Source organism: Oncorhynchus nerka, linkage group LG4 (genome assembly GCF_034236695.1).
Source record: "Oncorhynchus nerka isolate Pitt River linkage group LG4, Oner_Uvic_2.0, whole genome shotgun sequence".
NCBI lineage: Eukaryota > Metazoa > Chordata > Actinopteri > Salmoniformes > Salmonidae > Oncorhynchus > Oncorhynchus nerka.
Window position 1 is genome coordinate 86,102,228 of NC_088399.1, and position 15,966 is coordinate 86,118,193.

The 15,966-nt window shown below is 41.3% G+C and overlaps 1 protein-coding gene across 1 annotated transcript in view; it reads left to right on the forward strand.

The window, feature by feature from the left end:
• Positions 1-15,966, forward strand: part of LOC115117124 (gamma-aminobutyric acid type B receptor subunit 2) — a 595,916-nt gene that overhangs the window by 127,158 nt on the left and 452,792 nt on the right. Inside the window, exon 2 of the mRNA XM_065017992.1 lies at positions 12,196-12,333. Within this exon, the coding sequence (XP_064874064.1) occupies positions 12,196-12,333 (138 nt within the window). The remainder of the gene's footprint in view (positions 1-12,195; positions 12,334-15,966) is intronic.

A 15,966-nucleotide genomic window follows, 5' to 3' on the forward strand; every position in this document is an offset into this window, starting at 1 on the left:
TATGGGTTATTTAAGAGCAGTCCTTTTGACCAGAGCACTATGGGTTATTTAAGAGCAGCCCTTTTGACCAGAGCACTATGGGTTATTTAAGAGCAGCCCCTTTGACCAGAGCACTATGGGTTATTTAAGAGCAGTCCTTTTGACCAGAGCACTATGGGTTATTTGAGAGCAGTTCTTGCCTCGGCATTTGTTTTAGTACTGCTGTCCTTTCCATCCACAGTCATGTACAGTAGGTGATCTTGGTGTCCTCTCACCATATTCTCATCAGCTCCCCACGGTGGCAGTAGTGTGCTACGGGGTTAGCACCGGCCGTCTTTGGCAGTACTTAGCTACTTTGTTCAGGGTTAACACCGGCCGTCTGTGGCAGTAATTAGCTACTTTGTTCAGGGTTAGCACCGGCCGTCTTCGGCAGTACTTACCTACTTTGTTCTGGGTTAACACCGGCCGTCTTTGGCAGTACTTAGCTACTTTGTTCAGGGTTAGCACCGGCCGTCTTCGGCAGTACTTACCTACTTTGTTCTGGGTTAACACCGGCCGTCTTCGGCAGTACTTACCTACTTTGTTCAGGGTTAACACCGACCGTCTTTGGCAGTACTTAGCTACTTTGTTCAGGGTTAGCACCGGCCGTACTTACCTACTTTGTTCAGGGTTAACACCGGCCGTCTTTGGCAGTACTTAGCTACTTTGTTCAGGGTTAGCACCGGCCGTCTTCGGCAGTACTTACCTACTTTGTTCAGGGTTAACACCGACCGTCTTTGGCAGTACTTACCTACTTTGTTCAGGGTTAGCACCGTGGTCAGTGTCTCTCCCTGAGAGTGGTCGTGGAGTGCCTCTGTGTCTAAGCCCAAACAAGAGGCAGTGACGGGGGACTGGATCTGGCCTGGCCTTCTCCTCTCTTCTCTTCTCATTTCCCCTTCTCTCTCCATCACTCCATCCACCATTAACCCCTAAACATCTCCGCTGTCTGAATAGTTTCTGATGAATGCTTCTGTGATTATGTCTCCAAATCACATGCTAAATATACAATAGCTGTCAAAAACCAAGCTCTACCAAGCTCCACCAAGCTCCCGGCCCGGCCACCTCCTTTATTTACCGCTCAAAGCGCTGCTGTGTGGGTTGCTGTGGCAACCCGGCGCTGGTCAAAGCACCGCCGGTAAGCCAGATTGTGTGGCTGTATGTTCGACAGAAGTAGAGGGAGAGAGAGAATGAGAGAGCGAGAGAAAGAGGGAAAGGGGACTGGCCTGCATGTGTTCGACAACGCTCAAAGCATACCCCCCTCTCCCATCTCTCTCTCTCTTTCCCTCCCTCTCTGGTGGAGAAAATAGCCCCGGCATAGTGCTGGTTGGCCACCACTTTGTGACCGTTGAATGGGAGGCTTTTGGCTGTGATTGGACCAGGGTGAGGAATAATGGCTGGGGGGGTAGAGTGAGGTCACATGTGTCGTTCCCGGGGCTACGAACAAGTATTTCATCACAGACCTCACTGGAATGTACTGTGTCTGTTTCATCCGATCTCCTAGACCTATAGTATTTGAAGAAAAACTATAACTAGCATGCTGTTTACATCTGAAGGATTCACAGGGAAGGATGATGAAGAAGGCGTGGAACAGGAGTAGTAACAGGAGGCTGTAGGAGAAGCCATGTTTGAGGGCTTGTGTGAAACACAACAGTTATGATAAGGCAAGCAAGGCCTCAAACGGCCATATTCCAATTCAATCAATGACGGCATTTGTTCTGGAATTGAATGATGTATCCTCTAGTTGTTGTCATGGACACCTAAGGGAAATAATCAGTGTTATCGTCATCTATTACTCCAAGTAGGGTTTATGTTTCAACAACACCTCTTTCCCTGTGGCACTGTAACTAACAGAACAGCTGGACTGCTGTAGTTTTGTGTTTGTATTTATTATGGATATCCGTTAGTGGCTGCCGAGGCCGGGGTCCTACTCTTCATGGGGTCCAGCAAAAATGAAGGCAGTCTACATTATAATACAATTATTAAACATTAAAATAGATATTTCGCAATACATTTAGTGTGTTTCCTCCATCCGCTGCTCTACTACAACACACTATCCAGGTGTGCATGTGTGTGTAGTGTGTATGTTATGTGTGTATAGTGTGTATGTTTTGTGTGTTTGTATGTGTGTGTTTGTACCTGTGTGTGTGACTCTTCACAGTCCTCGCTATTCCATTTTTTAAATCCGATTTTACTGCTTGCCTGGGTTACTTGCTGTTAAATAGAGTTCCATGTAGCTATGGCTCGATATAGTACTGTGTACCTCCCATAGTCTGTTCTGGACCTGGACTTGTGGGGTATGCATGGGCGTCTGAGCTGTGTGCTAGTAGTTTAAACATTCATTCACCATTTCAATACTTCTTACAAAAACAAGTAGCCATGCATTAGAACATTAGAACCACACAGAGGTTCTGAAGAACTGTGGAGAGTGTGACCATCATGGTTGAAACATTAGTTTCAGGTCTTTTGCTCCTCAGATCGTGTGACATTTGAATCAAAAAGGTAACTTACGAACTCATCAATCAAGTCCGATATGTAAGATATGTAAGTGTAATGCAAACAAAAAATTGGGCTAAATGAACTAATGCGCCTCATCCACAAGCTTCTTCTCCATTCACATGCTGAACCGGAAGCATACGTGTACATTTAAGGGCCAGCCGTGCTGCCCTGTTCTGGGCGAGTTGTAATTTTCCCAATTCCCTCTTTGTGGCACCTGACCACACAACTGGGCCGTAGTCCAGGTGCAACAAAACTAGGGCATGTAGGACCTACCTTGTTGATATTGTTGTTCAGAAGGCATAGCAGGGCTTTATTATCGACAGACCTCTCCCCATCTTAGCTACTGTTGCATCGATATGTTTTGACCATAGCAGTTTAAAATCCAGGGTTACTCCAAGCCATTTAGTCTCCTCCTTTAGAGGTTTAGGGTTTAGTGAACGATTTGTCCCAAATACAATGCTTTTAGTTTTTGAAATATTTAGGACTAACTTATATCTTTCTACCCATTCTGAAACTGACTGCAGCTCTTTGTTTAGTGTTACTACAGCTACTTCTCACTGCAGTAGCTGATGTGTATAGTGTTGAGTCATCTGCATACATAGACAAATGGGCTTTATTCAGAGCCAGTGGTAGGTCATTAGTAAAGATTGACAAAAGTAAGGGGCCTAGACAGCTGCCCTGGCGAATGCCTGATTCTTCCTGGATTAAAGAACACCCTCTGTGTATAGCAGGTGGTGTAAAGCCATAACATATATGTTTTTAAAGCAGCAGACTATGATCAATAATGTAAAAAGCCGCACTGATGGCGGACTGAAGATGGTGGACTGAACTTAGTTATGTAGAGCACCTCAAGATAAAAACGTAATATTCAATAACGGTATATTAGACTTAATATCTTCAATCTGGATGACAACACAAAATAAATCTTAAGACTAGAAACATTTATCGACAAGTATTACGGAAACAAGCAACACCCAAACATGACGGAGAGTAAGACAGGGGAACCTATTTCAAAACGAAAACTTGACTCTTCTACAAGACACAGACAATTTAATATTTTCACCACCGGTAATGGTAAAGGTCGAAACCGATCTGTTAAAATCCATAAGTGACAAACTGGGTATACTTGAATTAGTCAGTAAGGATATAAAAGAGTTTAAGGCCTCGAGATGAGGGATGAAAAAGCTGCGACATTGGAGAAAGATACAAACAAGCTAAAAGGGAAAGTCAACAAGATTGAAACCAAAGTAAATGAACTTAAAAAGGAGAACGCCGTTCTGAGAGAAGCCTTACCTGACATACAGACTAGATCCATGAGAGAGAATCTCGTACTTACTGGTATCCAAGAGAAAGAAGGAGAAGTGCCTGAATCTGTAGTTAGAGAGTTCCTCCTTGCAGCGCTTCAGATTCCACGCAGAGTTATCAACAAAATCCAACTCGAATGTGTACACCACTTCGGAAAGAGAAGGCAGAGGTATGAACGCCCAATAGTTGACAAATTTGCTTTCTTTAAAGATAAAATAATGGTTAAAAGCCTGGGTAAAAGACTTGCTGGAACCCAAATTGGCATGAATCACCAGTTCCCGAAGGAAATTGCAGAACGGTGTAAGGTTCTGTATCCAATGTTCAAGGAAAGTAGATTAAAAGGGAAACGAGTAGCTCTCGTCGTCGATAAACTATATATTGATAACCAGTTGTTCAGAGACACAAAGACTACTCCATGGCTGCAAAGTTATTATAGATGAGGAAAATGATGAAACACAATTCTAGCCCGGTTATGGATTGTAATAATACAACAAAAAATATAGCTTTTCTATATATCTTCAAATATAACTAATTGGAACACAAAAGCACTAATTCAATATGGTGAAGATAAAAACTCAGAAACAAAAGAACAAAAGGCGCAGTATGTGTGGATGGTGTGGTGTGTGTTTTTATGTTTGGGAAACTGTGGCGTTGAGTAAGAAAGGAAATGGTTGCATATACCAGAACCAATGTTTGATGAATTAATGAATTACACATCTTATTTATTTATTGTCCTATCATGGGGAGCTACATTTTAAAATAAATTATACATCTAATTAATTATTTATGACCCTATATTGATGGAACGGTCCACAACCCTATACTCTAGACACCCACCTGAATGACCCAGATACTAAGGAGAAGTCCCTAACTGTTTTATGGGCTTGCTGTAAGAGGTCTGTATACAGCCAAAATGCGGTCAGAGACCTAGAGCAGCACTGCCCCCTCAAGATCCTGAGCCTGCTTGGCAGGGTTGGTAATGAAAAGCCAAACTCCCTAAAGGGAGAGCATACTATACAAGGAAATTCTCAAAGCTGCTAATGCGAACCTTGATGACCTTGTACCTAGCCGGTGGGGATTCCAGTGGGGTGACCCACCCAGGCAGTGGCAATGCTGGCAACACTAGCTGCAGTAACCCATGGGGAGGGGGTCACACTCGGACATTCAGAGAAAGGGCATATTATTGTGGTACTTGAGGAACAAAATCAAAAGCCTGAGTATGGTCAGTACGGGGGACCATGTTGTGGGTGTTTCAGGGAAAAGGGGAACATTTGACCTCCATCATCTAGGACGTGACAATGGTTCATAAAATCACCCCATTTCTGCCCATTGTTTTGCAGTATTGCAGGCCTTCTCATACAGCTGCAACTGTATATGCTTTCGGAAATTCTTGAGTTGGGCTCTGGGATGATGCAACTGTTCTTTTCTACTGAAACAATATAATACTATGAAATATCGGGGACACCAGGCCTGGTTTTCATAGCTGACTTTGAAAAGGCTTTTGATAAAGTACGAATGGAGTTTATATATAAATGCCTAAAATATTTCAATTTTGGGGAATCTCTTATAAAATGGGTTAAAGTTATGTATCGTAACCCTAGGTGTAAAATAGTAAATAATGGCTACATCTCAGAAGGTTTTAAACTATCAATTACCAATGAAATGGTCTGATGGAGATGTGGACATACTCGGTATGCAAATCCCAAAAGAAAGATATTTTTTATAGAAAGTTAGCAAAAATAGATAAGCTCTTGTGACCATAGAAAGAAAAATACCTGTCTATTTGTGAAAAAATCACCCTTAGTCATATCACACTTTACCTATTTGCTTATGGTTTTACCTACACCTAGTGACCTGCTTTTTAAATTATATCAACAAAAAATATTCAATTTTATTTGGAATGCCAAGCCAGACAAAATTAAAAGGGCCTATTTATATAACGAATATGAATTTGGAGGCCAGAAATGATTAAATATTAGCATTAGACCTCTCACTAAAGGCATCAGTCATACAAAAGTTATACTTCCATCCAAACTCCTTCTCTAGTAAATTGATAGGGATGTTTCATCCCATGTTCAAGAATGGTATTTTTTCCTTTATTCAGATTACACCTGCTCACTTTCGGTAGTTTGAAAAGGAAATCGTCTAAAATACTGTTATTTTTTAAACAAGCCTTAGAAAGAAGTTGGTTGCAATTTCAGTTTAATCCACCTGAAAAGACAGGACAAATAATACAACAAATATTGAAACTATAAACTCAAATATACTAATTGATTAAAAAAACATATTTTTTCGAAGAAATGTTTAAAAAAAGGTGTAATTGTAGTGAATGATATAATAAATAGGACTGGTGGAGTATTAAAGAACATAAATGGTTAAAGAAACGTGTGATAAATAAAAACATATACCAATTTCATTTAAGGCCCAAAAGACTGACAGCTGTGCCATATAAATTGCAAAATAGTTGTGAAGAGATTTTCGATGTACCCATTCCATGGCACATGGTTTATGAATTGATACGCAAAACAACGCCAGATTCAAAATTAAATTTAAATTACTATAAAAACTTCTTGCAACCAATAGAATGTTATATATATGGGGGACACAATCTTCCCAGCTCTGCAGATTTAGCTGTGAGGAGGCAGAGTCATTAGATAATTTATTTTGATATTGTCCATATGTAGCTAATTTTTGGTCACAGGTCCAGGAATGGCTGAAGAATTGAAACATTTGCCTAGAACTAACACTGCAGATAGCAATACTGGGTGATTTGAAAAGCCATAGTCAATCAATCAATCAATAATACAATCATTATTTTAGCAAAAACATTTATTTTTAATTTACAATCTGTCGAAGCTATGAGTACTTTTCAGTACAGTACAGTGCAGTGAAGCATCACTGCACAGTTGAAAAATATATGGCAAATAGAAATCCAAAATGGATGATGTTGAGAGATCGATGGGAGGTGTTGAATGGAGCTAAAGGGTGGGACTAATAACAAGACAACCAATGTAAAACATACGGCTTCTGTAAAAATGTATATAGGTTCAGAAATGTTGTGAAATAGCACAGTTACAAATAGAAATCAAACTGGATGGACATCAGAAATAGAGGAAGGACTAAAAACAAAACAAAATATAACTATTGTAAAATAGGTTGTGTCTGTAAAATGTGTATAAAATGTATAAACGGAAGGTAGAAGCCTAAGTGTTGGTAATTTGTTTACTCCAATTGAGGGAAGGGTGGTAGGGTTTGCAGGGAATGATAAAGGTATATTCTAAAAAATAGTATGTATATCTATATATGTATATATGTGGATATGTATGCATATGTGTATGTACGTGTATGTATATGGATATATATATTTTTACCAAAAAAGGATATGGGGGATTGGAACTGAGGCAGACAATTACATTGATGGAAGCAACAATCTTTTTGCAATATTAAGCTGATCCACCCCTAAAAAAAGCCTCACTGAAGACTAACAAATCAGCTCCCACATCATGATCATTTTCTCTCAGCCAATCATCAGTCATTCGTGTAAATACCGTGCATGTTGAATGCCCTTCCCTATAAGTGTGCTGAAAGTCTGTTGTCAAGTTATTGACTGTAGTATTGTATCTGGTTAAAATTGAATACAGGCTGATTGGTCAGCTGTTTGAGCCAGTAAACAGGGCTTTACAATTCTTGGGTAACACAATGACTTTTGCTTCTCTCCAGGCCTGAGGGAACACACTTTCCTGTAGGCTTAGATTGAAGAGTTGGCCAATAGGAGTGACAATATCATTCGCTGTCATCCTCAGTAGTTTGTATGTTGTCAGACCCGGTGACTTGTCATTGTTGAAAGACAACAATCATTTTGTCACCTCTTCTACACTCACTATATGGAATTCAAAATTACAATGCTTGTCTTTTATTATTTGGTCAATTATTCTTGGATGTGTAGGTTTGGCGTTTGTTGCTGGCATATCATGTCTAAATGTACAAATCTTGCCAATGAAAAAATCATTAAAGTAGTTTGCAATATCAGTGGGTTTTGTGATGAATGAGACATCTGATTCAATGAATGATGGGACCGAGTTTAACTTTCTGCCCAAAATGTAATTTAATGTGCTGCAAAGCTTTTTACCATAATTCTTTATAGCATTTATCTTTGTTTCACAGCATATTTCCTCCTTATTTTTGTTCTGTTTAGTCACATGATTTCTCAATTTCCAATAGGTTTGCAATAGGTTTGCAATAGGTTTGCAATAGGTTTGCAATAGGTTTGCCATAGGTTTGCAATAGGTTTGCAATAAGTTTGCAATAGGTTTGCCATAGGTTTGCCATAGGTTTGTCATAGGTTTGCAATAGGTTTGCCTTAGGTTTGCCATAGGTTTGCCATAGGAATGCCATAGGGTTGCAATAGGTTTGCAATAGGTTTGCCATAGGTTTGCCATAGGTTTGCCAATTGGTTATGTAGCCAGACATATTTGCCATTCCTTTTGTCCCACCCCACTCAACCATAACATTTTTAAATTCCTCATCAGTCCATGCAGATGTAACAGTTTTTACACTCCTTTTCTTTATTGTGCTGCTTATTAGTAACAGGAGTAAGCAATGTCATAAATGTGTCAAGTGCAGCATCTGGTTGCTCCTCATTACACGCCACAGACCAGCAGCATCTGGTTGCTCCTCATTACACGCCACAGACCAGCAAATAGTCTTTACATCATCAACATAGGAATCATTACAAAGCCTCTTGTAAGGACAGTACTTCTTATACACTATATTAGGTCCAGCCTTTGGAACTTTGGTTTTCCTAGATATGGCTATTATATTGTCATCACTACATCCAATGGATTTGCATACTGCTTTACAGCACATTTCTGCAGCATTAGTAAAGATGTGATCAATACATGTTGATTATTTCATTCCTGTGCTGTTTGTAAATACCCTGGTAGATTGACTGACAACCTGAACCAGGTTGCAGGAACTGGTTACAGTGGGTGGGCAGCTTAATGAAAGCCACTCGATATTTAGGTCACCCATGAAAATATAACTCTCTGTTGATATCATATACATTATCAAGCATTTCACACATATTATCCAGATACTGATTGTTAGCACTTGGTTGTCTATAGCTACTTCCTATAAGAATGGGCAGATGAATCTGTAGTCATATTACTTCAACTGTATTTGACATTAGATCCTCTCCAAGCTTTACTGGAATATAGCTCTGAATATAGACTGCAACACCACCCCCTTTGGTATTTCTGTCTTTTCTGTAGATATTATAACCATGTATTGCTTGTATAACCATGTATAACCAGTATATCATCAAAGGTATTATCTAAGTGGGTTTCAGAGATAGTCAGTATATGAATGTCCTCTGTTACTAGCAAGTTAGCAATTTCATTAACCTTGTTTCTTATGCTACATATGTTAATGTTACGGATCATTGGGACACTACCGTCCCACCTGGCCAACATCCGTTGAAAATGCAGAGCGCCTAATTCAAATGACAGAAATCGTAATATTAAACATTCATGAAAATACAAGTGTCATACATCATTTAAAATCTTAACTTCTTGTTAATCCAGCCGCGTTGTCAGATTTCAAAAAGGCTTTACGGCGATATCAGTTCTGTTATACTCACAGACATTATTTGAACAGTTTTGGAAACATTAGAGTGCCCAATACTACCAATTCTATGCATATCCTATCTTCTGGGCCTGAGTAACAGGCAGTTTACTTTGGGCACCTCATTCATCCAAACTTCCGAATACTGCCCCCTAGCCCGAAGAAGATAATGTGGGCTATTTTTAGCACTTTTCTGGGATTCTTGATTGTTTTGCTTATTGTTTTACTGAGCGGCTTATCAGAAGTAGACATGACAGTGATATTTATGTTTAGCTGATAGTGGAGGGTGAGCTGCACACAGCGAAAGTCCTACTAGGGCACACCGCCTTGGTGCTAACAGTCTAATTAATTCAATGCCAAGAGTGTGCAAAGCTGTCATCAAGGCAAAGGGTGGCTACTTTGAACAATCTCAAGTATAAATATGTTTACATTTATTTAACACTTTTTTGGTTACCACATGATTCCATGTGTGTTATTTCATAGTTTTGATGTCTTCACTATTATTCTACAACGTAGAAAATAGTTTTAAAAAAAGAGAAAAAGAAAGATGCTTTAATGAGTAGATGTGTCCAAACTTTTGACTGACACTGTATGTGAATGAGATATTTCTGTATTTGATTTTCAATACATTTGCAAAAATGTCAAAAAACATGTTTTCACTCTTCCATTATTGAGTATTGTGTGTAGATGGGTGAGATTCTTTTTTACATTGAATCATTTTTGAATTCACGCTGTGTAACACAAGAGCATATAGAATAAGTCCAGGGGTATGAATGCATTCTGAAGGCTCTGTACGATGTACCAGTGTATGCACATGTGTGCCTTGTGGAGCACTGGTCATGGGATTATTATGTTTCATTTATACAGGCGGCGGAGGAAGATACATCAGTTTTTTGGGAAATTTAAACTGTACACATTTTTTTACCCCAAAATTAATCAATCGATATTGTTGTCATTTAACAACAGTCAATATACTGTACAAAAATTAGGAAGTCGACACTCCAAGCTATTTGAAAATGAAATCAGTAACTGGAGCTGTGTTGCAAGAGAGAACCTATACCCATAATGCTGCCAGAAACATAATTACAAAAATGATCGAAAATGAAAACACAATAAAGGCCGAAGGCTTATTTCCATTGAGGTCCTCTGTTCGATTTCTCGTCCCTGAGTCGCACAACGCCGTCTTGGAAGAAAATCTCATTCAGACCTACATGATCTTAACAAGGTGAAACCACCTCAAAAGTGTAGCTTCACTGCATCAAGGTGGACATTGCCTCCGACTCTATATACACACAGGAGAACATCCTGAATTGACTGGTAATAATAGGGGCAAGAAGTGATAGGAATATCATTACAAACTCAGAAAATCACAGCAAAACTAGTTAGGGAGCTCACATAGCAATCAATAGAGCTATTCCATTTGTTTCCCTCGCTCTCTCCCCGTTCTCTCTCTCTCTCTCTCTCTCTCTCTCTCTCTCTCTCTCTCTCTCTCTCTCTCTCTCCCCTGTTCTCATCTCCCTCCCGCAGTTCTACAGAGCCAAGACCGTTGCCATGGTGATGGCTGCATTCTGCAGTAGCAGCAGTGGGATCGTCTCTCTCCCTCTTATCTCTCTCTCCCTCTCCCCCCTCTCTCTCTCTTCCCCCCTCTCTCTCCCTCTCCCCCTCTCTCTCCCTCTCATATCTCTCTGTCTCATCTCTCTCTCTCCCTCTCCCCCTCTTTCTCTCTCCCTCTCATCTCTCTCCATCTCCCCTCTCTCTCCCTCCCCCTCTCTCTCATCTCTCTCCCTCTCCCCCTCTCTCTCTCTCTCATCTCTCTCTCCCTCTCCCCCTCTCTCCCTCTCATCTCTCTCTCCCTCTCATCTCTCTCTCCCTCTCCCTCTCATCTCTCTCTCCCTCTCCCCCTCTCTCTCCCTATCATCTCTCTCTCCCTCTCCCCCTCTCTCTTCCCCCTCTCCCTCTCATCTCTCTCTCCCCTCATCTCTCTCTCCCTCTCCCCCTCTCTCCCTCGCATCTATCTCTCCCTCCCCCTCTCTCATCTCTCTCTCCCTCTCCCCCTCTCTCTCCCTCTCATCTCTCTCTCCCTCTCCTCCCTCTCTCTCCCTCTCATCTCTCTCTCCCTCTCCCCCTCTCTCTTCCCCCTCTCCCTCTCATCTCTCTCTCCCTCTCCCCCTCTCTCTTCCCCCTCTCTCTCTCTAATCTCGCTCGCTCTCTCTCACACATCATTTCGAGATATCACATCACGCCATGTTTTGTTCATTACTATTGTATTTCAGATTTGTACTCACATTGCATAACAATGTATTTAAGTGCTACACTTGGACTTACAGGTATGCATTGCATATCTATAGGAGGCACATGTATTTGTAGTGTATGTTTAGGCTTCTGTATATAGCTAACATAGTCTGTCTGTGTGTGCCTCACATAATTCTGTCCTTTCCAAATGAAAACTTTCCCCACAAACTCCAAAGGTGAGGTCCAGGTGACACCCTAGCCCCTATGTAAGGCACTTCATTAGATCAGAGCCCCTTTGAGCCCTATAGGGAATAGGCCCATACTACCGTGCTACAGTAAGAGGTGTGCAGTACAGAGCACAATTAAATATGTGCTTTCAACGTTGCATGCCAGCCACTTCCCAGCCCAAAATAGTCTAGAAAAATGTAATGCAGCTTTTAATCTCTCTCTCTCTCTCTCTCTCTCTCTCTCTCTCTCTCTCTCTCTCTCTCTCTGCCAAACCTCCTATCTGTCCCTATGCAGTGTGACAACGCCAAGGGATTGAGGGCCTTCTTCGACGCCATATGCTATGGACCCAAACACCTGATGATCTTCGGAGGGGTGTGTCCTTCTGTCACATCCATCATCGCTGAGTCACTGGAGGGGTGGAACCTGGTGCAGGTAGGACCAAGTCTGGTTGTTATGAGGAGGATAGGTTGGTCTGTTCCACCTGGATTTGACCTCTTTTTGGGAGTTGTCTTTCTATTTAGCTTTGGTGGGGTTCCCTCTTGATATGATGTGAGATGGGACAAATGAAAGTTTTGAGTTGTTAGGATAAGTGTGCATGTGTGTGTGTGTCCGTGCGTACCCGTGCATGTGCAAAGTGTATGTGTGTGTGGGCTTGAGGTTGGAACCACAGTGACAGGACATGCAAGTTTGCTAATTGAGTAATTTGTATGTTTGTTATTGGCTGAGCCCATAGTCTTATGGTTCTGTAGATGGGGTCTGGGCTGGGGTCTCTGAGAGGTCCTAAATCATGGCTTAATCCTTCATTAACCTCACCAGGGGAAATGTCTAATTGGTAAGTCTTTAATCCGGGACGATCCTTATCCATTTCATAAAACCAAAGACGGGGGAGGAAAACAGGAAATATCAAGGCTGTGCCGCAAATGGCATCCTTACCCTGAATAGCCCTATGGACCCTGGTCAAACTAGTGCAGTACATAGGGAGGAATGCACTAGTTTGTTTCTCGTGTTCATGTTTTTTCTCTCTCTGCACTGTTGGGAAGGGCTTTTCATTTACCTGTCTTATATCAGCTTGCTTGCGCTCAGATGGGAAGGGCTGAAACATTTGAGGTGTGTCCTTAAAAACATGATTCAAAGTGATCATTTCAGGCAACACTGGTGGGGATATTTAAGATCAACAAAAAGCTGGTTTTAGCAGTAACACGGTTGGTTATGGAATTAATTTTGACAGCGGATATCCAGCCGTGATGCACACTGTCCATATGAACATGGGACTAGAATAATATGCTTCTGGTGCCTGTATACTTCGTATTAAGAAACATAAAAACGAATGCTTTTTCGTTTTATTTGATAAAACCAAGCATAGTCTCCCCTCCTCTCAATGAAGGCTGTTTTTTTCCTGCCCAATGCAATCAAGTAGGCTAGTCAAGACCGTCCATAAAGGGTTTGGCTCTTGACACGGCTTGGAAATACATTTCAATCACGGTAGCAAAACAGTGAGCTGACATTCCCTTTTTATCTGTGTATTGTAGGCAGTGTGATCTGTAAGATGGTTGAAATATGTTCATAAAACATTATATTTGGGAGCAGTATAACGGTGAGTGGACATTCTCCCTTTCTCTTTATATTGGATCTTTGTCCAGCTACTATGAAACGTCTGGATGTGCGTAAAACCCTCCATAATCTGCATCAATGTTTTAAAATTATATGCCTACAGGGAGCAATTATGGTGCCTGTAAGTGTATTTAGACTATTTAAAACTAGTTGTTGTTTCATTTTGTTTAGAATTTGACTAGAATTATTCACTCTCTTTTTAGGCCATATCAATAATGAATTTTATCTTGCCTATTGACAATATTTGGCATGTCCATGCTCAGCCATGTTGTAATTTACAGTAGACCTAGCCTCTATATCAGTGTGCATGCTATGTAGGCCTATATATTTCCACAATGAAGCCATGCAATTACTTAGAACAATGTGGACTGCAAACAGGTTCAAGGAAACGTATTTAGCAAAGATGGGCTAGGTCTACATTTTCGTAAGTAGTTTCTGTAAGCTATTTAACAAACTATAACGGACTAACATTTGGAATTGGAGTTGATTCCAAGCAATACATAAAAGACCGTAAATACACAACTGGAAGCAACTACATATTTAGCCATGGAGCACCTTCTGATTGGCCAGTGAGAGGCCAAGCCTCTCTATTCATCAAAACCCAGCCCCTTTGTGTCACTGACAGCACTGCGTCGATCATTTTTTGTTGTGTAAATAGCAAAAAGGATTTCTGACACACCCCTGAACCTATAGCGCTACCGCCAGCTCTTAGATTTACCATTGAGTTATGCTTGTTCAAATTGAGCCCTGAAAAGTCAGTGACTTTTTTCCAAGCCTTGAAGAGCTGTCATTATGGTGAGATACTGTCAATTAATGGTGAGGAAGTGTAGTGGTGGTTCAGTACAGTCATGTCTGTGGAAGAGGGCCTTGGTGAACGTACACCCCTTGGCAAGGTGTACTCTAAGGCCATTCTTCAAGGTCTGATTGAAGCATTTCACTCCTCCATTGGCCTGGGGGTGGTAGTATGCTGTGCGGACGTGTTGTTTTCTAACATCAGAAAGATGACAAAGTCCTCTTGGACCTGACTAGTGTCCCCTTCAATTAGTCATTAGAGGCCGACTCTTGTCTTTAAAGTTCACTGATTCAAAACCTTTGTGTTTGAGAATGTAATTGCAGTCGGATTGGCAAAGACTCCAAATGAACCGCTAAATTAAATGTACCCCAAAACCATACTATTCAAGGACTTCCATTTTCAATTCCAAATCCCTGGACCTTCATAGGAGGTGCAGTTAATCGGCTTGACTCACTGATGAAACTCAAACTGCTTTTGGATAATTTACAGTACCACTATGTTCTACTCTGGTTTCTTTGCGGATCCAGATTGCACTAGGCTAGCTAGATGCCTCTCTCTCCATCTCCCTCTCTGGGCCCATTGACTTTCATCTGTCTCCCAGTGGAAGGAAGCAGACCCTGTGCCAGGAACAGGGCAGGGCTGCAGGAGGCTGCCTGGCTCCAAGCTGCAGACGTAGGCCAGTGCATTGGGCCCTGACGTCAGCAGCCAGTGGGAGGTGCATTACTTTCCATGTCTGATCTATATGTATCAGCCTCATAAGAATTCTGTGAGGAGAGAGGAAGCGAGGAATAATATGTGTGGGAAGTTTTCTGGGATACTATATAGGCATTGATTGTTGCTATTATCATGGATAAAGGGAATTCGAGACATTTGAGGGGAAATGCATGATTGAGTGAATAGGTGTAACCCGGCTTTTGAATTGAGGCCATGGAAAATATGCATATTTTCCATGGCTTCTAATGTGCTGCCCGAAATGAAAAGAAAAAAAACGTAATTTCCATATAAAAAGCAGAGACAGCTAGACAGTATTTAGACAGTGTCTATTAGCAACTTCACTGGACAACAATTCCTGAGAAATGTTTCATTATACAGTATATTCATTTACATATTTGTAAAAATAGATTTTTAATCAAGGAAGTGCCCCCCCCCACACACACACACTTGCAAAGTTGCAGAACCATGATCAGTTTGCAGGCCCCACCTGCCATTGAATTTATAAAACTACTGATCCTCAAGCAGCTCTCTCACTCACATCCATATTGGGGCTCACGTCTCATGGTATTGTTGAAGATACAGGCTCATCCTCTCTGCTAAGCACCAATTTCTCTTTATAGCAGTGCTGTGTAGAGTACAGTAAGCTATGTGGTGATGAAAATGACTGCAAAAGCAAATTAAATGGAAGATAAGAATGCTACGAGGGCAAATAGACAGATGGTAAACGAGGGATGGAGAGATAGACGGAGGACAGCAAGCTTTGAGCATTGGCTGAGAGAGAAAGAGAGAGAGAGAGAGAGAGAGAGAGAGAGAGAAGAGGGGGAAGAGGAGAGGGAGAGGGAGATAAAGAGAGAGGGAGAGGGAGATGAAGAGAGAGGGAGAGGGAGATGAAGAGAGAGGGAGAGAGATAAAGAGAGAGGGGGAGGAAGAGAGAGAGAGGGGGGGAA